This window comes from Coffea arabica, chromosome 3c, assembly GCF_036785885.1.
Source record: "Coffea arabica cultivar ET-39 chromosome 3c, Coffea Arabica ET-39 HiFi, whole genome shotgun sequence".
In the NCBI taxonomy this organism is placed as follows: domain Eukaryota; kingdom Viridiplantae; phylum Streptophyta; class Magnoliopsida; order Gentianales; family Rubiaceae; genus Coffea; species Coffea arabica.
Window position 1 is genome coordinate 8,757,922 of NC_092314.1, and position 25,702 is coordinate 8,783,623.

Here is a 25,702-nt window from a genome sequence, read left to right on the forward strand (position 1 = left end):
ACAATAGATTATCAAATTAACTAATTATCCGGATTTAAGACAATCAATTAATTAAATAATCATAAGTGTTGCAATCAAGGAATATGCGAATACTAATAAATAAGAGAAAAAGGTAAAATTAAATTGATCTCACAATTTTTTTAGGTGAACCAAAGTTTCCGTTGTTTCTTGACTAGAGTGATGAAATTAGTTTATCTTTGATGAACGAAGCCCACAGGAAATTGAAGCAACAGTAGCGGCCCTTAGCCTTGTTCGTGAGAATTCAATTTGATCGATTGAATAAGGAAAAACCAGCAACTACAGAGAATGATTCAATTCTTCATAAGGTTCCTGACATGCGTAGGAGAACTCCACTGCCAAAAGCTAAAAAGGAAAAGTCCAAAAAGAAAAAAACTAAGCTAGAGGTCCCTTATACGAAGAAGGAAAAGCTCCCAAAGAAAAGTCAACAACTAAGCTTCCAAGTAGTCCACTAGTTCTCTGTGTTTCATTCTAATTTCTATCCCCTGCTCTCTGCTGTGCGGCAGCCAAGGAAAAAAATATTTTAGCCGTCCTCTCCTTCGGCAATTACTAAAATGGGCAAAAGTTTTTCTTTGCCAGCAATGCCCCTGGAATAAGTTTTGTGACTTGGACTCCTTTCCTGTTAAATTGGCACTTGTTATCATATTTTCGTTCTACTTCCTGAAATAAATGCAAAATACTAAAAGTGAGTAGAATCCAACAATTAATCCACATCGGATCAGGTAATAGGAGAAATTAATAATAAAATAAATGATAAAATTGCAACCTATCACAATTATTTGTATTTTTTCTTATAGACAGAAATCAATTTAAGCTAGTGTTTAAATACATTTCACTAAAATGTTGTTGAGTTTGCCACATGGAATTCATTTAGAGGCAGTAAACGTTGACTATCAATTCTCTATGATCGGTTTGTAATGTAAATGCCACTGATAGACTTTGCAAAGTCTTTATTCGATAATTGAATTCTAAATTTTAATAAAAATTTTTAGAAAAGAAATTGCAAAAGGTGAGAAAGGAAAACAAACCGTACGTAGGCTTGAATTGAACTCTTTTGATTTTGCCTTCGTTTCGATGCAGGAAGGAGAAATGGACTGCTTTTATCAGCATTACAATTGGCACAGTATCTATCAGGTCAAGAGAATATAAGAGTCCAATTAACGGCAAAATATTAAGTTTCAACGTGTGCGTTCACAAGGAAAGAAGACCTCCGAAGTCCTGTATTTAAAGGGAGGATCCATCAATGTCTCATTTTGCAGTTCATAGAAGTAAACAAATTAACCAATTGGCCCATCTCAGCTGAGATAGAGCAAAAGCAATCATGCTTCCAAATTTCATAAGAGAGGTTTTTTTCATGTTTATTTTAGTACTACATACACTAGCGCCAACACTTCCTTCCAAAGTTTGTGCATCAGATTTTGCTGAAAAGGCTGCATCATGCCATGCAGACAAGACAGTGAACTCACCATAGTGATGCTTTGAAATTAACATAACATAACATAGCTGGTTATATCCATATAAAATTGATGCCTATGTTAAGTTGATGGATTTGAATAAATTATCTTGTCATCCATATAAATCTAATTAGAAACAAAAAAAAATTAAAGAAAAGAAAGAACTACACATAGTCTATGGAAGATGGCGTCTAATTCAAGGGGTGCAAGCAGATGAGATATCTAAGCCACTGATCCAATCTGCATTCATATGATTATTCATGTATAAGAGAGGGTATCTGCTCAATCTGCTTGAGCAGATATCCTGTTTTAACGGATCCGGTCCGTGCATGCGAACTGCACACTGCTACATGTTTTGCCAAATAGATTTAAGGACAAAATTCACATCACATTATGATTAATGCACTCGAACAAATATCTACTGAAGAATGATGAATGATGCAGAGCGTCTCTGCGACATAGATATAGAAATATCTTTGACAAGGTTGATTGTCTTAGCTACGGATTAGATTATTAAGGAAGCCAATAGAGTTGCATATGAGTTAGCAAATTTTGTCGAACAAGATAAGACATCTCGATTATTTTGTCTTAGCTGTGGATTGAATTTCTCGGATTTACTAATTTTTGCACACCTCTACCTAATTCCACCCCAAGTAGAGATTTTAGAGGTAATTTTTTCTTTTCTGTTCTTTTTTTTTGGTTTCGTTGGCTGGGTTGAACTAAGTGACTTGGAATATTGGACCTGGTTGGCCTCCTCCCTCATATAATTATGCCAAACAGCGGGTATCGCCATGCCAGAATTTTTCCAAAAATTGATTATCGGAAGTGTCAGCGGCAGCAATGAATGAACTCACTATTGGAGAGGTACTTATACAAGTAGAAGGGAAAGTAAATGGTCAAAGGATAGATAATGGTTTTGCATTATCCATCTAAATCCAATCAATTTGTGTTCATTTATAAAAGGGCAAATTACATTTTACTCCCCTGTGGTTTACCCTTTTTTACATAACCCCTTATAGTTTCAAAAGCTATACATAACCCTCTCATGGTTTGGATTAAAATGTCAAAGTAACGGAAATAGTCACTCGTAATGGAACTTCTAAAAATGTCGAAATTACTCTTATAAATACATGACACATTAACCCTGTATGATTTTTATATTTTACCATATAACCTCCTTATGGTTTAATACTTTACCATATAACCCCCTTATGATTTTCAAAATATACACATAACTCCCCTTGGTTAATACATAATTTTCAACTTTACATAAGAGTAATTTTGACATTTTAGGTGACACCGTTACGAATGATCATTCCCATCACTTTGACACTTTAATCCAAACCATAAGGGAGTTATATATAGCTTTTGAAACCATAAGAGAGTTATGTAAGAAAACGCTAAATCACAGGAGGGTAAAGTGGAATTTGCCCTTTATAAAACGACAAAATAATGGTGAGATTTGTTAGTGTGGCGTTGTCCCACATCAGCTTTTGTATAAGGGAACTTTTCCCTTGGTTGCCTATAAATATAGTAGGCCTGTGATGGGGTTAAGTGCACCAAGACCAAGAGAGCATTAGTGGGCTATTTGGGCCTTTGAGTCATTAAGCCTTTGTTTAGTTAAATATTTTTGGGCTCTCTTGTGTTTTAGTATTAGGTATTTTGGGCCTAAGAACACTTTCCTAAGGCATCTTTTGTAATCTCTTCTTCATAATAAAATATTGTTCCTCCTCTGCCCGTGGACGTAAGTCAATTTGACCGAACCGTGTAAATTCTTGTGTTCTTGCTTTACTTATTTCTGTTTTGTTATTTGTCTTTGGGGGTTGCTACAAATCTTTTTGCCAATTTCCTGGAGCCAGATTTAACAAACTAGTTCAGAGTTTCTTCGGAGGATTTGGATTTTGTGGCAACAATGACAATAACAAAGACTGTTGTCGAGAAATTCGACAGGAATGTCAACTTCGGGATATGGCAGCTCAAGATGGAGGCCATTTTGGTTCAAAACGGTGTTGATCTAGCGATACACGGAATTGAGAAAAAACCAGAGAGTGTGAAGAAGCAAATTTTGCTGAGATGGATAAGAAGGCAAGATCCAGTATTATCTTAAATCTCTCTGACGAGGTTTTGCGGGAGGTAGCCACTGAAACTTCGGCAAAGGCCATGTGGGACAAATTTAAGGTCTTGTACATGAAGAAAACAGTTGAGAATCGGCTTTATTTAAAGTAAAGTTTGTATATGTTTCGCATGACTGAAGGTACATCTATACTCTCACATCTTGATAAATTTGATTCCATTATTATGGATTTGAGAAATATAGATTCAAAAATAATGATGAGGATCAGGCCCTGTTACTTTTGTGTTCCCTTCCCCAATCTTTTAAACAGTTTCACGATACTATGATTTATGGAAAAGAAACAATTTCGTATCAGGAAATTAAATCTGCATTAAAATCTAAGAAGCAGATAGACAGGGATATTACTGGGGAATTTAGTGAAGGCCATGTAGAAGGTCTGGTTGTTAGGGGCAGAACTGAGAGAAGAGAATTTGATAAAAGTAGATCTAAATCTAGATCTAAATCCAGACATAGAAATGTGGAGTGCAATTATTGTCATAAAATGGGGCACATTAAGGTAGATTGTTTCAAATTGAAAAATAAATTGAAACAAAAAGGGAAACCTGGTGAGAAAAATTTTGAGACTGCCGAAGCTGGTGTTGCAGCTGATGAGAATGAAGGAAGTATTTTCTTTGTGACTGATGACAGGATAAGATCTAAAAATGAATGGATTTTAGATTCGGGGTGCTCTTATCACATGTGTCCCAATAAGGATTTATTTTCCACTTATGAATCTTACAATGGTGGAATTGTTTTGATGGGTAATAATGCTGCTTGTAATGTTGTTGGTAAGGGTACAATTATAATTAAAATGCATGATGGTATTGTGAGGACGCTTACTAATGTTAGACATGTTCCTGATTTGAAAAAGAATCTCATCTCTTTGGGCACTCTAGAGACTCTTGGATGCAAATACACAGGTGAAAATGGCATTATGAAGGTTTTTAAAGGTGCTCTCGTTGTAATAAAAGCTTGCAGGGTTGGTAGTTTATATGTTTTGCAGGGATCTACTGTCACAGGCTCGGTTGCAGTTTCGTCATCATCATCTTTGTCTGATTCTGACATCACTAAATTGTGACATATGCGTTTGGGACATATGAGCGAGAAAGGCCTGGACATACTAAGCAAAAGGGGACTTCTTTGCGGTCAGAGTACTGGGTCACTGGAATTTTGTGAACATTGTATCTTTGGGAAGCAAAAAAGAGTTAGCTTCAGTTCTCAAGCAATCCATAAGATGAAAGGTACTCTTGATTATATTCATTCAGATTTATGGAGTCCATCTCGTGTTTCGTCTAAGGGTGGTGACAGGTATATGTTGACTTTCATTGATGATTATTCAAGAAAAGTTTGGGTTTATTTTCTTAAACATAAGAATGATGTTTACCTTACTTTCAAACAATGGAAAGTTTTGATTGAGAAACAGATAGGTAAACAGATCAAGCGACTTAGAACAGATAATGGTATGGAATTTTGTGAAAGAGAATTTGATGAATTTTGCAAGAATGAAGGAATTGTTCGGCATCATACTGTCAGGATGACGCCTCAACAAAATGGTGTGGCCGAACGTATGAACAGAACACTTTTGGAGAGAGCGAGGTGCATGATCTCCAACGCAGGGTTGGCCAAGAATTTTTGGGCTGAAGCAATTTCTATGGCCTGTTATATTGTCAACCGTGCTCATTCTGCTGCTGTTAATTTCAAAACTCCTGAGGAAGTTTGGTGAGATACTCCTGCTGATTATTCTGATTTTAAAATTTTTGGATGTCCAGCATACATGCGTGTAAATGATGGAAAATTGGAATTTCGTGGTAAAAAGTGTATTTTCCTTGGGTATGCTTTTGGAGTGAAAGGATACAGATTATGGTGTTCTGATCCTAAATCTCCAAAATTTATAATCAGTAGAGACGTTACTTTTGATAAATTCTCTATGTTATCTTCCAAGAAGGAGTCTTCTAATTCTTGTCAAACAGATGATAGTATGCAGAAGCAAGTGGAGCTTGAGATTGATAGTTCTGGTCCTTCTATTCAATAAGTGCCAGTAGATGCATCTGAATCTACTGATGAAAATAATTCAGAAGAAGCAGAATATTCCATTGCTAGAGATAGACCAAGGAGGAATATTCGACCACCACAAAGATATGCAAATTTGGTTGCATATGCTTTGTCTATCGCAGAAGAAACTGATGTAGTTGATGAGCCTACTACTTATTCAGATACGATTTCTTGTGATGATTCTGCTAAGTGATTAGTTGTGATGAATGAAGAAATTGAGTCTCTCCATCGAAATGGAACTTGGGTTCTTGTGAAGCCGCCTCCAGGTAAGAAAATTGTTGGATGCAAATGGATCTTCAAGAAAAAAGAAGGTATTCCAGGAGTTGAAGATGCAAGGTATAAAACACGTTTGGTTGCAAAGGGCTATAGTCAGGTACAAGGTGTTGATTTTAATGAAGTATTTTCACTTGTTGTTAAGCATAGCTCTATTCGTGTTTTACTTGCTTTAGTTGCCATGTATGATTTGGAGTTGGAGCAACTTAATGTTAAGACGGCTTTTTTACTTGGTGAATTTGAAGAAAAAATTTATATGAAACAATCTCAGGGATTTGAAATTGAAAGAAAGGAAGACTATGTTTGTTTGTTAAAAAAATCATTATATGGATTGAAACAATCTCCAAAACAGTGGTATAAGAGATTTGACACTTTTATGTTGAGTCATGGTTATTCAAGGAGCATGTATGGTAGTTGCGTTTGCTTCCGAAAGTTAGATGATGGTTCTTTTATTTATTTGCTGCTTTATGTTGATGACATGCTCATTGCTGCCAAGAATTTGTCAGAAATTCACACTTTGAAATTGCAGTTAAGTAGTGAATTTGACATGAAACATTTGGGAGCAACTAAGAAAATTCTTGGCATGGAGATCAAAAGAGACCGAGGAGCTGAAAAATTATTCTTGACTCAAAAAAATTATCTTGAAAAGGTTTTGGAGAAGTTTGGCATGAAAGATGCTAAACCTGTGACTACTCCTCTTGCTAGTCATGTTCGACTATCTGCTGCTCAGTCACCACAATCAGTTGAAGAGGAAGAGTTTATGGCACGGGTTTCTTATTCCAACGCAGTTGGCAGCATTATGTATGCAATGGTTTGTACTCGTCCAGATATTGCACAAGCAGTCAGTGAGGTTAGCAGGTATATGTCGTGTCCCGAAAAAGCAAATTGGCAGGCTGTGAAGTGGATTCTCAGATACTTGCGAGGGACTTTAAATTGTAGTTTGGAGTTTGGAAGAAATAATGACACTTTGGTTGGTTTTGTAGACTCTGACTATGCTGGGGATCTTGACAGGAGAAGATCACTTTCAGGTTACGTATTTTGCATTGGTGGTTGTGCAGTTAGTTGGAAAGTTACTTTACAACCCGTTGTAGCTTTATCTACTATGGAGGCAAAATATATGGCCATGACTGAGGCAATCAAAGAAGCCTTGTGGTTGAAGAGTCTGTTTGGCGAACTTAGTTTGTATTAAGGTGTTACTACAATTTACTGTGATAGTCAAAGTGCCATTCATTTGACTAAAGACCAGATGTATCATGAGAGGACGAAGCACATTGATGTGAAATTTCATTTCATTCGAGATATTATTGCTGAGAGAAAAGCCCTTGTTCAGAAAATCAGTACCAAGGAGAATCCTGCTGACATGTTCACGAAACCTCTTCCAGTTTACAAGTTCAAACAATACTTGAATTGGGTTGGTATTCGTTGTTGGTGAGTTCATTGGGGCTTATATAAAGAAAGTGGAGCAGTTTTGCTACTGTTGATGTTGGGGACACGCCAAGGTGGAGATTTGTTAGTGTGGCGTTGTCCCACATCGGCTTTTGTATAAGGGAACCTTTCCCTTGGTTGCCTATAAATATAGTGGGCCTATGATGGGGTTAAGTGCACCAAGACCAAGAGAGCATTAGTGGGCTATTTGGGCCTTTGGGTCATTAAACTTTTTGTTTAGTTAAATACTTTTGGGCTCTCTTGTGTTTTAGTATTAGGTATTTTGGGCCTATGAACACTTTCCTAAGGCATCTTTTGTACTCTCTTTTTCATAATAAAATATTACTCCTCTTCCGTCCGTGGACGTAGGTCAATTTGACCGAATCACGTAAATTCTTGTGTTCTTGTTTTACTTATTTCTGCTTTGTTATTTGTATTTGGGGGTTGCTACAAATCCTTTTGCCAATTTCCTGGGGTCAGACCTAACAAGATTTAAGAAGCAAGGAAGGTGAATTAGAGTTTAAACTTAAAACTTCTAATTTCTAGAACCCCAACTTTAACCACTAAATAGGATATCAGCATTTCATTCACACAGCTAATTACAATAATTTAACCTAGTTTGAATGTCAACATGAATTCTTAGTGTTTTACTCGCTGCTAAAGTGAGTACCACTAGGGAAGGCCGATGACTGACTGAGAATTTTTGAGTAGGTGCTCTTTTGTGTATTCCACTATTAACGTAAAATATGGACGTCAAGTAGAGTAGTCAATTGACTCAAGGGAAAAGAGAAGTGGAATTTGATCCGGCTGAAGTGGTTTTTCCAAAATGTAAAAATTGCAATTGAGCTTATTCAACATGCTGATTGCACGTCCTTCTGTGCTGATTGGCTAGCAAGAAAAGGAAGGGACCAACAAGAAGACTTTTTGTTATTGAATGGAATGCCATCAGATGCAGCTTCCTTACTTGAAGCAGATTTCTTAGAAGCATCCATTCCGCGTTTTGTACTGGATGATGTTTAATTCAATTAATATTTCTTGTTTTACCAAGAAAAACAAAAAGAAGTGGGGTTTTCAACTCAAAATCGGAATAGCTTTTAAAGTAAATGCCAAACATAGAGAGAGCAAAATGTCTGAAAGCACCACAGAGCTTGCAATTCTTGAATTCTACTTTTGATTGACTTCACAAATTCTTTATACTCAACACTTGAATTCTGAAACTTCATGAAAGAAAAGAAACACAATGGTGAGAAAGGAAGACAAATTGCAGGCCTGATTTAAACTCTATTGATTTCACCTTCATTCCAATTCGGGGGACAAATGGATTTCTAATTTCAAAAAATTACACCTTCACCCCTTATTTCCATGTATTTGGTCACTAATAAATCCAGTTTGCTTGTGTCAACAAAAGATATTAGATGAATATCCAATATACCATTATGGAACTTTATACTAAAAGTTTAAACAAAAAAGAAAAGAAAAACTCTTTCGCTTCTTTCTCTCCCACCAAAACTATGACCACAACAGTTTTTTAAGGAGCAGAGTTGCACTATTATGGGGGAAGGCTAAGATGGATGGTGGGGAAGAGTGAAGAATTGTAAGAAAGAGATCCTAAATTTGAAATCTTTCCGTCATCAAAAACAAATAAAGATAAAAATAAAAGCACTCCATTGTCGCCAAGTCCACCTTTATTACTAGTATCACAGGCTGTAAGCAACAAAGAAAAACAAGAAGAGCAATAGAAAGCTCTTTGTTTTACTACTAGAGTAACGACCACCACAGTCAATTCCACTATGGTTCTACTATCCTAACCCAAAAAGATTTTCCAATAACACAAGATGCATATTCTATAAGCCAGAAAGGAAAAACTCACGCACAGTGATGTGCTTGCATATCATCCTTATTGCATCCACTTCTATGTTACTCATCTTTATTGCATCCACTTCTATATCAGTCATTGTAAGTAAAATTCAATATATCATTTCTTAGTTCATTCAAGTAAATAAAGCGGTGAGGGAAGGTTGGGTTGGACGGTAAGATAGAAGAGATTATAAGTAGAAAATTCTATTTTGAAGAACTCCCACTTACGAAAAAAAAAATGTGGCTGCTGTCCTATTAAAATGGAGACTCAGTTTTGCCAACCAGAATAATTCCCTCTTTATTTCATGGAACATGTGGCTAACCAAAACCAAGTGCTGGTGTTTCATGCAATAATGATAGATGTGTCAAGTGTCAATAGATTGAACCTCAAAAATTCTAATATCAACACTACACTCTATGACTTCTCATTTTCATCATTCCTAAATATTGAATACGTTGATCCATCCATGAATGAACTTTTTGGCAGCATATTACCACGTTCAATCTGTTGCCACGAATATCGAGCCTGAATTTGGCTTGTTTTGAAATCTTCAAGTCCTCCACTTGAACGAAAATCACTTGACTGATTCAATTCCAAAGCCAATAAGCCAGCTAGTCTCGGAAACTTATCATTGCATTTTTTTTTTACCTCTAAACATTTTTTTTATAGGTCTAACCATTTACCATCTCCAAGTCCACCTACCTTACATAACCTGAATAAACTGGAGAATTTGTTCCTCTTCCAAAACAACATTTATCGTCTCATTTCAGTTGGAGTACGGCAGTTGAAATCACTATTACTAATTCTCATTAGATGATTTTACTAATTAATCACAACAATTGAATTAATATTCTGGTTGAACAAAATTAATATGTTACTCACTAATTGAATAATCTTAATTGAAACTACAATGTATTTTTTGTTATAGTCATGAATTAACAAGTTGGTAATCGAATAATTCCCGGAGAACACGAGTTTTGTTAACTTATAATTCATTTTGGAATAGCATGTGCAAGAAATGAAACCAATAGTTGTCACTGGTTGTCTTTTAAATCAAGTAGCATCGGTTTAATTCAATTCAAAATGTTAACTTAAACATTTTCTTTATACAAAATCGGTACTTTATGCACACGATTTGTGCAAATCCCACCTGAAATCGATTTGTACAATTATTTGTATTTTTTCTTATAGACAGAAATCAATTTAAGCTAGTATTTAAAAACATTTCACATAAATTCATTTAGAGGCAGTGAACGTTGACTATCAATTCTCTGTGATCGGTTTGTAATGTAAATGCGAAGCTGATAGACTTTGCAAAGTCTTTATTCGATAATTGAATTCTAAATTTTAATAAAAATTTTTAGAAAAGAAATTGCAAAAGGTGAGAAAGGAAAACAAAGTGTACGTAGGCTTGAATTGAACTCTTTTGATTTTGCCTTGGTTTCAATACGGGAAGGAGAAATGGACTGCTTTTATCAGCATTACAATTGGCAAAGTATCTATGAGGTCAAGAGAAGATAAGAGTCCAATTGACGGCAAAGTATTAAGTTTCAACGTGTACGTTCATAAGGAAAGAAGAATGGCCAAAAAAACAAAAAGATAATGAAGACCGCTGACGTCTTGTATTTAAAGGGAGGATCCATCAACGTCTCATTTTGTAGTTCATACAAGTAAACAAATTAACAAATTGGTCCATCTTCAGCTGAGATAGAGCAAAAGCAATCATGCTTCCAAATTTCATAAGAGAGGTTTTTTTCATGTTTATTTTAGTACCACATACACTCTGGCCAACACTTCCTTCCAAAGTTTGTGCATCAGATTTTGCTGAAGAGGCTGCTTCACTCTTTAAATGGAAAGCCAATTTTGCCAACAAGAATAGTTCTCTTTTCATTTCATGGAATATATCGCCAACCCAAGCCAAGAATTCTTCCAGCCCTTGCACTTGGGCTGGTGTTTCATGCAATATTGATGGAAGTGTCAACAGATTGAACCTCACAAATTCCAATGTCAGCACGACACTCTCTGACTTTCCATTTTCATCCTTGCCAAACCTTGAATACGTTGATCTGTCCATGAATGAACTTTTTGGCAGCATACCGCCACAGATTGGTAATCTTTCCAAGCTCATTTATCTCGATTTCTCGTTCAATCAGCTGTCACAAGAAATCCCACCTGAAATTGGCTTGTTACGAAATCTTCAAGTCCTCCATCTGAACGAAAATCAATTGTCTGGTCCAATTCCTGTGGAATTAAGCCATTTAGTCTGTCTTACCGAGCTTGTTTTGAATACCAATAACATCAGTGGCACCATTTCATCTTCCTTGGCAAATCTGAGAAACTTGACATACTTGTCTTTGTATGAAAACCTATTATCAGGTTCCATTCCTCCAGAAATAGGAAACCTATCCAATCTTGTCACTGCTTTTTTGAGCTCTAACCTTCTAACAGGTTCAATTCCACCTGTTCTAGGTAACCTCAATAAGTTGGAGACCTTGTTCCTTTTCCAAAATGATCTGTCTGGTCCCATTCCAGTTGAGTTAGGGCAGTTGAAATCACTTCAAAGTTTGAGCTTGTTTGGAAATAATCTCATTGGCACAATCCCAACATCACTGGGTAATCTGACGAATTTGACTGTCCTCCATCTCTATGATAACCAACTCTCAGGCTCAATTCCTGAAGAGTTGGGCAACCTAGAGCTACTTACAGATTTGGAACTAGACAGGAATGAACTGAACGGTTCTATTCCTAAATCATTTGGTGATCTGAGCAACCTGGAATTTCTGTTTCTCCGTGAAAACCAGCTTTCTGGTTCCATTCCAGAGGAGCTTGGGAAGTTGGCAAAGTTGGCTGTGATGGAGATGGATACAAATCAATTCTCTGGTCATCTGCCGGAACATCTTTGCCAAAATGGAACACTTCAGAACTTCACGGTAAGCAACAACAAGCTGATAGGATCAATCCCTATAAGCTTGAAAAATTGCTCAAGTTTATTTAGAGCTCGATTTCAGGGAAACAGGCTGACTGGGAATCTGTCAGAGATGTTTGGTATCTACCCCAACTTGAATTTCATGGATCTTAGCAACAATGAATTCTATGGTGGACTTTCTGGCAACTGGGGTAGATGCCCAAACTTGGCAGCTGTTTTGCTTGCCGACAATCACATCACAGGCCAGATCCCTTCAGAACTGGGAAATGCATCTCAACTTCATGCACTCGATCTTTCTTCCAATGACTTTACAGGGGAAATTCCAAACCAAGTTATGATGCTGGCTTCCATGATCAATCTAAATCTACAAAATAACCAACTTTTTGGCAATATACCGGAAGAAGTCAGTTTGCTCAAAAATCTGCTTTACCTTGACCTGTCACGAAATTTCTTGCGTGGATCTATCCCAGAAACTTTAGGAGGTTACCAACAATTGTTTTACCTGAATTTGAGCAACAACAACTTAAGTCAACAGATTCCACCTCAGATGGGTAAGTTAACTCGACTTTCTGTCTTGGATCTGAGTCATAATCACATCACAGGAGAAATACCACCTGAGTTCAGAAGTTTTCAGAGCCTAGAGATATTGGATATTTCCCATAACAATCTCTCTGGTTTCCTTCCAAATGCTTTGGCTGAACTGCCTGGTTATTTGCATATTGACATATCTTTCAATAATTTAGAAGGTCCAATTCCTTATGGCAGAGCCTTTAAAAATATCACCATAGAAGAATTGAGGGGAAACAAAGGTTTGTGCGGTAATATTACTGGTTTACAAGCATGTAGAAGTCCTCAATTGAGTATGAAGCGTGTAAAGGATAAGGGGTTGAATCTTGTTCTCGTAATTGTGCTCCCACTTCTAGGATCGCTAATTCTTCTTTGTGCATTCTTTGGAGCCCTTAAAATATGTCGACAAAGGGAAAGAAAAACCACAGAGAATGTAGTGGATGCTGATTTGTTTTCCATATCAACATTTGATGGCAAAGCAATGTACAGAGAAATATTAAAAGCAACAGAAGATTTCAGCGAAATATTCTGCATTGGGGAAGGAGGTTATGGAAGTGTTTACAAGGCAATGCTCCCACCTGGTAACTTGGTAGCTGTAAAGAGACTTCATCTGCTGCCGGAGAAGGTGTACTTCAACAGTTTCTTAAATGAGATAAGAGCCTTGACAAACATCAAGCACAGAAACATTGTTAAACTCTGCGGTTTCTGCTCAAATTCCACAAACTCCTTTTTGGTCTATGAGTACCTTGAGCGAGGTAGCTTGGCCAAAATTTTCAGCATGGAAGAAGAAGCTAAGGAACTAGACTGGGAAAAGAGGGTGAACATCATCAAAGGCGTGGCTCATGCCCTATCTTACATGCATCATGATTGCACGCCTTCAATAGTTCATCGGGACATTTCAAGCAACAATGTGTTGCTTGATTCAGAATATGAGGCTCGTGTTTCAGACTTTGGCACTGCTAAATTTCTCAGGAAGGATTCATCTAACTGGACTACTCTTGCTGGCACATTAGGATATGTCGCGCCAGGTAATTAATAGGGGTTATAATTTCTCTCTTTTATAGGTATTAAGTGTGGAGGTTTTCCTGATGATATGATTTTCCGTGCAGAGCTTGCTTATACAATGAGTGTCACTGAAAAGTGTGATGTTTATAGCTTTGGGGTCCTGACATTGGAAATAATCAAAGGGAAGCACCCTGGTAAATTAGTTGTCCATCTGTTGTCTTCAACACCTGGAGATATAGAACTAAAAGACTTGTTGGACCAGAGACTTTCGCATCCCACACAAGAAATTGAAAAGATTCTGATATCAACCGTCAAACTAGCAAAGGCATGTTTACATGTGAATCCAAAATCTAGGCCAACTATGCACATTGTTTCGAGTTTGTTACCTGTGGGTGCACCATGAGGGCAACATTTTGGTAGGTAACCATCAAGGGAATTTTGTTTGAGTGGGAAACATTGTTTGGAGTTTACATGTGAATAACATTGATTTTCTTTGTACCTTGGTATATCTCAAAATTGAATACTAAACCTAAAAGACAAGCAATTTTCCTTGTAATACTTGCTATACCATTAGAAATTTCCATAAAGCTTGCAATATAATTTTTTTGAAAGTTTCATATTGTTATTGCAAGTTTTAGAGAAATTTCTAAAATTATGATGAATTTTTAAAAAATTCTACAAAGGAGGCATTTTGTGTTTGGGATTCCGTCCAAGAGGTCTTCGCATTCAGCAAATGCAAACTCAAGGAACTCGCATTTGCTGAATGCGAAGTCTCCTTGAATTTTCCGACCACCGAAATCCAAAAAAAAGAAAAAAAAAACAGATATGACCTCGCATTTAAGGAATGCGAGGTAAGTGACCATTTTCCCTTGCTTTATGATTTCACTGCAAATTATAAAATGATTTACAATTTGCAATGAAAATTTCTACAAATTTTACTACTTAAGGCTCTAAATTCATCAGAACTGGAAAAAAAAATCCCATAATATTGCCATCAATACTTGATAATAATTTGGGGCAATAAATCTTAAGCGAACTAGTAGGCTTTCGGCTTTACTATATCTCGCATCCAATAAATGTGAATTCCTAGAAAATTATATTCAAAATTTGCTTTTTTTTTTAATTAGGAGCACACAATCATTTTTGTTTTTGCATTGACATTTATCATAGAGGAATAAATCCTTTTTATTTTAAAACTCACCCGAGTTAGAAGTTAGCAAATGTGAGCTCTCAATACAAAATTTTATCTACTAGTAATTCTTTGTATATAAATAACAAAAAAGTTATATTTCTTATAGATTAAAAGATTTGATAATTTCTCAGTTAGAAAGGCTGTATGATGCACAAAAGCTGTTGGGTTGATGGTTTTTAGTAAGATTATGGAGCAAAAATGAAGATTTGTGAATTGAGTGAGTTTGGAAGAGAGAAAACGCAAGGAAGAAGAAGAAGAAGAATGAAGAAATTGACCCCAGATTCGTTTTGTTATGGCCAAGGGATCAATACGCGACCCCATGGTCGTGTTTTTAGCTTTGCAGTTGCGGGTTGTAATACGTGACCACTGAATACGCGACCTCACGGTCACATATTGTGGTCGACCTCAAGGGCTTTGTGTTCAGATTGCGTACCTCGCATTCGACAAATGCGAGCTATTTTTCCTTTTTTTCCTGAGAGACTGATCTCGTATTTGTGAAATGCGAAGTATCTGAACTCGCATTTCACAAATGCGAAGATCATAATCCTGGAACTAACTTCAAAAATTACCCCCCTTACAAAAAAACTTTTTTTTCATCACAATTTAAGAATTTACTCCAAGTTTTAAGATTCTTCCGAGCTCAATTGGTATTTTTTTTCACGATTGTTTAACTAAGAAAAGGCAAAATGCTTTAGTTTATGTCTTGAACTTTATTTGAGGTGATCTCATGGTGCAAAAAAAAAAAAAAAAACTGTCATCCTGATGGTGAAGAATTCAGATGAGTTTAAGAGCTTTTTTTAATTGTTTACAAATCTTCATTTAAAACACCAAGACTATTGGCCTATCTCACAGGCCTACTCCTAATTAATCTTCAATTAAAGGAACATATCGGCCACATATTTTAAAGTTAAGAGACTAAAATTGATTTGCCATAAATAATTTGCAAGACCCTTATGATAACAGACCGAATTAACACTTTTGGTACTCAAGGAGGAACCATGGATTCATGAGTCCTCATTTATATCCAATAAAACTACTTGAGAATCATTTAGAATTCTCATAGTTTTGCTTGCATTTTTATTTATTTTAATTATCAATATTAATTATTGCGCCAATATGGTTTTACTCGAAGAAATAGTAGAAGAAAGGTCTAATGGGCCTTTAATCCATCCATGAATTATAGAGCTGGATTCAAGGCAGACAGTAGTAGCAACACGAATCTGCAAGGCGGATCCATGCCTAGCCAGCTTAAATCCATCCGCAGATCCTCGTGGCGGCCAAACCCGAAGTTTTATGTGTTTTAGGCATTTTGTGTGTTTTTGTTTTGTTTTTAGTTTAGATCTTTGTAGCCTATAAAGAGAAATATTTAGGATACTGTAAACAGCTTTTAACAAATAAATCAAATTAATTCTTTGAGTTGTTGGCGTTAACATGTCCCTTGAAGTGCGCTTTATATTTTAGATTATGATTGAATCTTGTTATTTTGGGGTTTTAATCGTGAATCAACCCTTCGATCCTTCTTCCGAGAAGTGTTCATCGAACCCCATCTAGTTCTATGCTTCGACCCCGCGTCACTTTTCCTTTCCCTAACCTTACGGTATACGAAGTAGAAGAATTGGGTACAGCAGATGGTAAAAGAAAGTGCAGACCGCATCATCAATTAGTACAAAAGAAGAAAAAAAAATTAGAAAAATAGACTTGTAGAATTTATTTTTTTGTCCGTAAATTAAAGTGGAAAATGTGGGATCAAAGATTGGAAAAAATGTCCAATAGGATTTAGACGCATGGAGAGAAAATGATGATAAGGAGACGGATGAAAAACCACCATCTAAGGTGCGCTAGTTGGAAACTAGGAGATGTGAAAAATTAACCCACGAAAGCTCCAATCTGTGGGAGAGTACGTGCTGTCATCTTTCTATGAATCCATATCATTACTGGCATACACATTGAAAAGAAGACTGCCATCAATGATGTTCTTTATGTACTAATCTATTTGTGGCAGGCATATTGAAGAATTAAAGTGTAAAAGCGCACTAAAGGGTGGAAAAATGGACATTTACTTGACCTTGATGAAGTGCTAAAAGGCCAATTTGCCAATGGGATGCTAACACTATAAGTCAATTGACAAAATACAAGATAATTGAGTGATGCAAAATGATTGGAAAGCTTCGTTTTAGTGCTGATAATAATCATTCCCACCCTAGAAAGTTTGAGCCGAATAAACCAAACAAAATTGGAGGAGCAGGAAAGATAAAATGTTCAATTTAGTTGTTCATTACCAAATCTTGTGTGGCAGCTGCATAATAATACATTCATCTTCTTTCGGTGTTCTTTTTATAGCTAATGTTTATATTTTTCACTCTGGGTTTTTGCAATCTTTCTAAGGTAAAACTGTATTACCAAGTCAGGGACAACAATGAATAATAACAAATGTACTATTGGAGTGGTAAATATACAAGTATGAGGAAAGCATGGTAGAAGGTTGGATAACGGTTTTGCTTTATCCATTTAAATCCCATCATTAAATTTTAAATTCATTTATTAGATGCTATTTATACAATATATAAAGTTAGAGTAGAGGCAATTGGTATAAATTTTTTCTTTTCTTGAACTTTTAATTTTAATCTTATAAAAACTAATTTTTACCCTAATAACATAATCACATTTTGTCAACATAACTATTGATAAGCATCCTAAGTATGTATTGCAACTACCAACCAAACGGAAGGGGTACTAAAGCTCCAATCCGGGGGAGAGTACGTGCTGTAAATCTGGCTGTTATCTTTCTACTAATCTATATCATTACTGGCATACTTATTCAAAAGGAGAATGCCAATGTAGATGTTATTTATCTATTAATCTATTTGTGGCAGCCATAATAAAGAATTAAAGTGTACACCTGCACTAAAGGGTGGAAAAATGAATATCTACTTAACCTTAATGAAGTGCTGCCAATTTGCCTATGAGATGCAAACATTATAAATCAATTAAAGAAAACTAAATACAAGATAATTGAATGATGTGATATGACTGAAAATTTTGGTGTCAGTGCTTAATTATTCCCAACCCTAAAAGTTGGAGCAGGAAAAACCAGTCAAAATTTGAGGAGAAGGAAGGGTCTTTGCTGTGTGGTTGCTGCATAATATATTCATGGGATAATTTCAGAAACCTCCCCCGAGGTTTCTTCTAATATCACTCAGCTACCTTGAGATTTTTAAAATCTCACTTACCTCTCTTAGATTGACATTTTTTGTAATAGTTTAACCCCTTTGGAAGAAATACAAGAAATATAAAATTTTTGTTCCAATACTACCCTTATATTATCCTACTTATGAAATTTATAACAACAATAAAAATTAAAATAAGGTTAAATTTTTATAAGGTGTAAATTTCTTGATGTAAACTATTTATTTTAGTTATATTTGAACAAAAGCAAAATTTACACATGAAAAATTCATACGTATGAAAACATTATTTTAGTTTTTAAAACAACTAAAATTACACAATAATTAAAACATATTTTTCCAAAATATATCTTTTCTTCCTTAATTGTAACTATGCACAAAATTTTACGAGGTTGTAATTACTCTCTAAAATCCTCCTAAGTAGTTGATTTTGATTAGATTTAATTTATTCATGTCTTTTGCTATTCCACCATGACTCCAATGTAAAGAAATATGGACCATTATTAGCTAGAAATTTATTTTTTTAATTTACTTTTTTGCTTTTAAAATTTTATTTTGGTTTGACTTTTTGGTTAAATAGTTGTTAAGAGGAAGGGTATTGTTGTCAATTTGTGACCTTTAATAGGAATATTTAGTCTTGTCAAATTGACAGGAGAGGTAAGTGAGATTTTAAAAACTTGAGGGGAGCTAAGTGATATTAAGGCAAACCTCAGGGAAGGTTTCTGAAATTATCCCTATATTCATTTCACGATCATTTGGTTGATTAACTTCAAAACACATGGATATACTATTTTTGGTACTTAGAACTGCTACGGAGTAAGAAATGACGTATTTTTTTGAGGCAAAACATTTAATAAGAATAAGAAACCTCGGCTTCACACAACTAGTGATGTATCTTTTTGCCCTTTATTTAAGTAAGTAATCATACAAAAAAGATTTCTATTTTTCTCATGTTGAATTTTTATGATTATTGTAAGGATAAATTTTTTATACATTGTCAATGTGTATATATAAATATATATATATATATATATATATTTACATTAGCCAGTTTATAGTATGTCACATAACATGAATTTAAATTTAAAATTCAAATTATGAACATATAACATACATCCAAAACTACTAGGGTAAAAAAATCACTAGACTGTCAATATAAAAAAAATTAATCCTTACTGTAAAGTGTAATCATTCCAAAGCTTGGAGTGGGTAGACTTACTATAAACAAGTCATGTGTGTTGAAGTCATTTCATGATATACATGAATGTTATCTTTTAGGGCAAAAAAGTTAGGTGCCATTTATAATTAAATAAATAATGCCATCTATATTTATTTTTATCCCTAAAAAAGTAGGACCTGACTCGAACGATATTCATTTTTTCTTCTAAAAATGTTTGATCTAATCCAATCTATATTTATTTATTACTGAAAAAGTGTGATATTGTCTTTTTATACATAAAAAATAGCTACATGTGAATCACGTGGTGATTTCAGACTAAAAAGTGATCAAAAATTTAGGTTGGAATTAAATTTTTTTAACTTCTTTTAGTTAACTTAAATTTATAAGGGACGTAAAATTAATATTTTAAAAATAAAGAACAAAAAAATTCATTTAATAAAATGTGTGAAACATTTTGAATAATTTTTCCAACAAATTAATACTCGAGGCCACTTTTAATCGGCAGCGTTAGCCAAACTTATATGATTTTTATAAAGAAGAACAATGTTTATTAGTGTTACACCTATCTTGTCGTGTAATGGTTTTCCCAAACTACCTATCATTAAAATGTGACTTTACATTACCCATTACCGCCACGCGTATGTTCTTTATCTTTTTTCTCCGACAGCATTAGTTAATATTTTTTCTTCAAAAACTTTTTGATTACACGTGTTTTTTAATGGATTCTTCTATATAATTGGTGGTACCGGTTTAATTTTGTCTACAAAAATTTAGATTTGTAAAGAGAGAAAAAGAAAAAGAAAATCTCCATTCATATAGACTAAAATGAAAATGTGTATAGAAGAAAAATTATACTTTGGTGTAAAATATCAACTTTTTTATCAAATTTCAAAACCAGAAATTTACGTTACCGAATATATCAAAATTTATTAAATTTGATAAAAAGCTCGTTTGTGAGTGGTGAAATTATCAAATTTATGAATTATACTTGATAATGTTTAAATTTCGTAATAATGAGTGTTACCTTGTTTAGGTGTTCTTATCATTTGCCCTTGAGATATAAATACTGTGTGCCAAAGTCACTAGCATACGTACCTGAGCAATTGCGCTACCGGAATCAGGTATAAGGTAGCATCACAAACGACCTCTTCTGAGTTCATGGACGTCAAAACTCTCGCAAAAATTTTCTTTCTCGTCTTACTTTCAACTTCATCCATCTCATCTGCAACATCAAGAACAATTTCCGGGACAACAAGTGAGTTGTGTAGTTCACAAATACCTTAAATGACAATTGATAGTTTAGTTTATCGTTCATGTTTGTGGTACTTTGGTTTTATGCAGACGAATTTAGGGGCAACGATACCCATGTTTCAGAGGTAAAGGTACACCCAAGTCCCATCTGGTCACCAAGATCAAACGCAATGGATGTTCCTTCTCCAATCGGCTTTTGATGTTGATAATCCAAAATCAGACGAAACTTCAGGATTTGGATTGGGAGTTGCTTCTTTTTATTGTATTTTCTTTGGGCTGAGAGGTTGCTTCTTTTTGTGTTTATTTAATTTTTTTTGTTTTGTAAGTACTTTTTTATTGTTGTTGATAAGCCAATATACAATTGGGTATGTCTTGTATCAAAATAATGTGAAATCCAAGAAATTTGTTCCCATATGTCCTAGTTTAATTTACCCTTTTTTAAAAAAAAAAAATTTATGTAGTAGGAAGAGTATGGGATTTAAGTAGCGGGAAGGAAGAAAGGAGTTTTTTTTTTTTTTTTGATGGAGAAAGGAGATTTGAATCCAAGACTTTTAAGCCTTGGTGTTTCAATTTTAATCATTACATTAAGCTCTCCTCAACTAGTTTAATTTACCTTAGGAAAGTCAAGTTTCAATATTTTGTTGCTTGTTTTGTGGTTCATCTGGAAAGTGCTAGATCTGTTGATGGTTGGTATTTCACAATCATCTATAATGCATACAAGATAGTGTACTCACAAGATAGGTAATTGAATTTACATGAAAGTGATGCCTATCTTGATTAGTATTTGTGATAACCACCTTTCTGGTTCCGTTGCGTGAGGAGATTGGCAAGTTGACAATGTTGGTTGTGATGGAAATGGATAAAAATCAATTCTCTGGTAATATACCGAAACATCTTCGCCAAAATGGAACACTCAACAACAGCCTCATACTCCGATTCCTATTAAACCTGAAAACTGCTCAAGCTTATTCAGAGTCGGATTTGATGGAAACCCGCTAACTAGGAACCTGTCACAGATGTCTGATATCCATCCAAACTTGAATTTGATCGATCTTAGCAACAATTAATTCTACGGCAGACTTTCTGGCAAAAGGGCCAGATGCCCAAACTTGGAAGCACTTTTGCTTGCAGACAATTCTCAGAGCTAGAGAACGTGTCTTAACTTCATAGTCTTGATCATTCTTCCAATGACTTGACTGGGGAAATTCCAAAGCAAGTTATGAAGCTGGCTTCTCTGCTAAAATACCTGAAGAATTTAGGTTTGTAAAAAATCTGCTTTATCTAAACCTGTCAGAAGACATCTTGCGTGAATCTATCCTAGAAATTTTAAAAGATTGCCAACAATTGTTTTACTTGAACTTGAGCAACAACAATCTAAGTCAAATGATTCCACCCCAGCTAGGTGAGTTAACTCACCTTTCTATCTTGGATCTGAGTCATAATTACATCAGCGGAGAAATACCACCTGAGTTTGATCAGAAGTTTTCAGAGTCTAGAGATATATTGGAAATTATCTTTCCCATGATAACCCCTCAGGTTTCCTTTCAGAAGCTATGGCTGAACTGCCTGGTTCTTTGCATTTTGACATATCATTCAATTACATTAGAAGGTCCATTTCCTTGTGTTAGAGCCTTTAAAAATATCACCACAGAACAACTGAGAGGAAAGTAGGGTTTGTGCGGCAATAATACAGGTTTACAAGCTTGTGAAAGTCATCAATCAATTAGAAAGCACGTAAAGGATTGTTACAGGGTTGATCTTGTTCTCATAATTGCACTCCCTCTTCTAGGACCACTCGTACTTATTCATGCAATATACAAAGAAATATTAAAAGCAACAGAAGAGTTGGTTATGGAAATGTGTACAAACCACTCGTACTTCTTTTTAGATCCTGTACAGAAACATCATCTGTTGCCTGAGAAGGCGTACTTTAACAGTTTCTTGAATGAGATAAGAGGCTTGACAAATATCGAGCACAGAAACATTGCGAAACTCCACGGCTTCTGCTCAAGTTCCAAACACACCTTTTTGGTCTACGAGTACCTTGAGCAAGGTAGCTTGGCCAAAATCTTCAGCATAGAAGAAGAAAATAAGGAGCTAGACTGGGAAAACGGGGTGAACATCATCAAAGGTGTCGCTCACACGCTATCTTACATGCATCATGATTGTTCACCTTCAATAGTTCAGCAAGAAGTTTCGAGCAACAATGTTTTGCTTGATTTAGAATACGAGGCTCGTGTTTCAGACTTTGGTACTGCTAAATTTCTGCAGAAGGGCTCATGCAATTGGACTCCTCTTGCTGGCACATTGGGATATGTTGCAGCAGTTAATTAACAGGGTTATAATTTCTCTTTATTTTCAGGTATTAAGTGTATAGGTTTCACTGATAACATGATTTTCCATGCAGAGCTTGCCTATACAATGAGATTCACTGAAAAATGTGATGTTTATAGCTTTGGGGTCCTGACATTGGAAATAATCAAGGGGAAGCACCCTGGTGAATTTGCTGCCCATCTGATGTCTTCAACAACAACTGGAGACATAGAATTGAAAGACTTGTTGGACCAGAGACTTTCGCATCCCACACAAGAAATTGAAAAGATCCTGGTATTCGTCCTCAAAATAGCAGAGGCATGTTTACATGTGAATCCAGAATCTAGGCCAACTATGCATATGATTTCTAGTTCGTTCCAAACCTATAAAATTGTATCCTTAATGCATCTGACAACCAAATTGAGCCGATTTAAAAATTGTCCAAGTCATGCTTCAGAACATTTTATTGCAGCATAATTCGAGATAAACAATTGTTCTTTGTATTTTTTTTTTTTTGGAAATTTATCCAAAATAGTATTGTCAGTCAAATGAAAAAAATTCACACCAATGAGTTTTGAAGTATCAAACGTACAGATAATTAGCCCATATAGACATGGATCCCAATCAGCAAAAGCAAAAAATTCCCAAACTGACTTTAAAAGCAATTTATCAGTCATCTTTATGGGTAGATGAAATAGATTTAGACCCAAATCAGCATAGAAAAGCCTGTTAGGTCCGGTCCCAGGAAATTGACAAAAGGATTTTTGGCAATCCCAAAAGACAAATAACAAAGCAGAAATAAGTAAAACAAAAACACAAGAATTTACGTGGTTTGGTCTAATTGACCTACGTCCACGGGCAAAGGGATAGCAGATTTACTATAACAGAAAGAGAGTACAAAAGTGGGAGTATAAAATCCTAAGAAATAATTCCTAGGTCCAAAAGCAGTTAAAACTGAAAACACAAAAGAGCCTAAATAGCACTAAATGCTTAATGACCCAAAGGCTCATGACTTGCTCTTTTGGTTTAATGTCAAACCAAAACTCCTCTCAGACTGGGGCGCGGGCCTCCTAAAACTCTCTTGGACTGGTGCACATGGCACTTGGGCTAGTGCCCTTAGCACAATTAAACTCACTTAACTCCACTATATTTATAACCACTTAAAGGAGATATTTTTTTATAAAAGTTCCGATGTGGGATACAAAAACACATTCAACAAAGCCCAAAAAAATTGAACAATTTCTCCATTTGTGCCCGCCATTCTGGGACTGGGCCTTGCTAATCTTCTCTATATGATACCACTTTCATTGGGTGTCGCCGGAGGACACTAAAGCCTTTAGGCCGATCCAATTTGGTGTTCACAACTGATGTGGGAACTCAGCAGCAATCGGACGGATTTTAAACGTTTGTCATCAAACCTGGCCCAAAGCATTTAGCATTGAACTATTGGATACATATGCTTTTTGCCAATTTTCCATCCACAAAAGTAGAGCCAACTTCATCCGAATTTAATCATCGGATCTGGCCTACTATTAAGCCGAAATATGAGAAGAATTGATCTCAAGAATAGAATGTACATTGGCCTGGTTATATTGCTAAATAAGAGTCTCTATTTCTTTTAAAAATTTTTTAGTCAAAAAAGGGTGGGATTTAAGAAGTGGGAAGGGAAAGGGGGATTTGAACTTAAGATCTTTATCTTTAGGTTAAAAAAAAAAACTCAAATTAAGTCTCTATATTTCATGTTTGTATCTATAATGAAAATAAAATTGTATTTTGTACATTTCAAAATTATTTTAAAAAATACTCATACTTCTAACTATTTATATAATATTTCTGATAAACTTGTCTCACGTTTTGCTTCATAAGCAATACTTCAATTTATGAGAAAATGTTTAAAATTTGTTAAGGATGATATCCTTTTTTTTTTTTTCTGTTATAAAGAACATAGTTACGATACATAACAAAACTTCGATAAGTTTATGCATGTAAAATCCAAAAGAAATGAAAACTTAAAACACTTTTATGTCTCATACACAAGGATAATAGTTAAAGTTGAAATTGTTCGTACTTAAAAAAAGAAAGAGAAGGAGAAGTTGTTCTTACTATTCACATACACATTTATATGCACTATTTCGTTCTACTCATATCTTGGTGTCGAATTTGTTTTATCATACTTTAAAAAAAATTTATGATAAACTTATGTAAAATAATTAATATTACGATTATTCTGTATTTTACTAACCATGTTTCTCACAAACAAACACAGATAAATTCAAGTAAAAGGAACACCAAGTAGGACAGAAAGAGTATTGCTGCTAGTGTGTAAATCAGGCCCAAGCATCATTGACCAATATCCATAATCCATTTTGGTGTCTCTTCCATTCCAGATAGAGATTTTGGAAAATTTCCCCTTCACCGCTGCCCTACTACTCTTCGAAATAACGCCAACAGGGAATATCCTCTCCCACACCACAACAAAACATGGACTAATTCAGAAAGGATAAGTAGCATTAGCAACACATGTACAAAGTAGTGCGTGCATTTTCTTGAATCAAATTTGATCCCGCTATCCCCAGACACAGCAGCATGTTCCTGATGTGACACCAGCTTAGTTTTGTGCATGTAAAATTCGTCTCACTCCCAAGAACAAAAGCAGATTGCAAGTAGCACATTATACTCTCTGTTTTGGGCTTTATTCATTTTAAACACTTTCTCGAGTATCTCTTCTACTAAAAGGTTACTCCACCTAAAACAAGAAAACGCTTCCAAGAGAAGATAATTCAAAATAAAGTGCTCTTGTAGGAGCATAAACTTCAGGTGGCTGAGGCATTCATAAGGCATGCCTTAGTTGTCTATAGGTTAAAGGGCAAATTATACTTTACCCACATGT

General features: G+C 35.2%; 2 protein-coding genes, 1 long non-coding RNA gene and 1 other non-coding gene across 4 annotated transcripts; 3 read left to right on the top strand and 1 right to left on the bottom strand.

The window, feature by feature from the left end:
- Positions 1–11,024: 11,024 nt before the first annotated feature.
- On the top strand, positions 11,025–14,189 carry LOC113735516 (uncharacterized). Its single transcript, XM_072083222.1, has 2 exons — positions 11,025–13,714; positions 13,796–14,189. The coding sequence occupies exons 1-2, from the start codon at positions 11,266–11,268 to the stop codon at positions 14,092–14,094; spliced, it is 2,748 nt and encodes a 915-aa protein (XP_071939323.1). The 5' UTR covers positions 11,025–11,265; the 3' UTR covers positions 14,095–14,189.
- A 5,878-nt stretch (positions 14,190–20,067) lies between these two features.
- Positions 20,068–20,913, top strand: LOC140038038 (uncharacterized). Its single transcript, XR_011841852.1, has 2 exons — positions 20,068–20,503; positions 20,590–20,913. It is a non-coding gene; the product is annotated as an uncharacterized lncRNA (long non-coding RNA).
- A 1,443-nt stretch (positions 20,914–22,356) lies between these two features.
- Positions 22,357–22,833, top strand: LOC113735517 (MDIS1-interacting receptor like kinase 2-like). Its single transcript, XM_072082910.1, has one exon. The coding sequence runs from the start codon at positions 22,357–22,359 to the stop codon at positions 22,831–22,833; it is 477 nt and encodes a 158-aa protein (XP_071939011.1).
- Positions 22,834–24,037: 1,204 nt separating this feature from the next.
- LOC113736123 (U6 spliceosomal RNA) lies at positions 24,038–24,140 on the bottom strand. The gene has a single exon (XR_003459615.1). It is a non-coding gene; the product is annotated as a U6 spliceosomal RNA (small nuclear RNA).
- Positions 24,141–25,702: the final 1,562 nt, after the last annotated feature.

Excerpts from the sequence above, each read along its gene's own strand:
- LOC113735517 (XM_072082910.1), top strand. The coding sequence starts at position 22,357 with ATGTGTACAAACCACTCGTACTTCTTTTTAGATCCTGTACAGAAACAT.
- LOC113735516 (XM_072083222.1), top strand. The coding sequence starts at position 11,266 with ATGAATGAACTTTTTGGCAGCATACCGCCACAGATTGGTAATCTTTCC. Across the intron at positions 13,715-13,795 it reads ATTAGGATATGTCGCGCCAG|AGCTTGCTTATACAATGAGT; the intron begins GTAATTAATAGG and ends TTTTCCGTGCAG.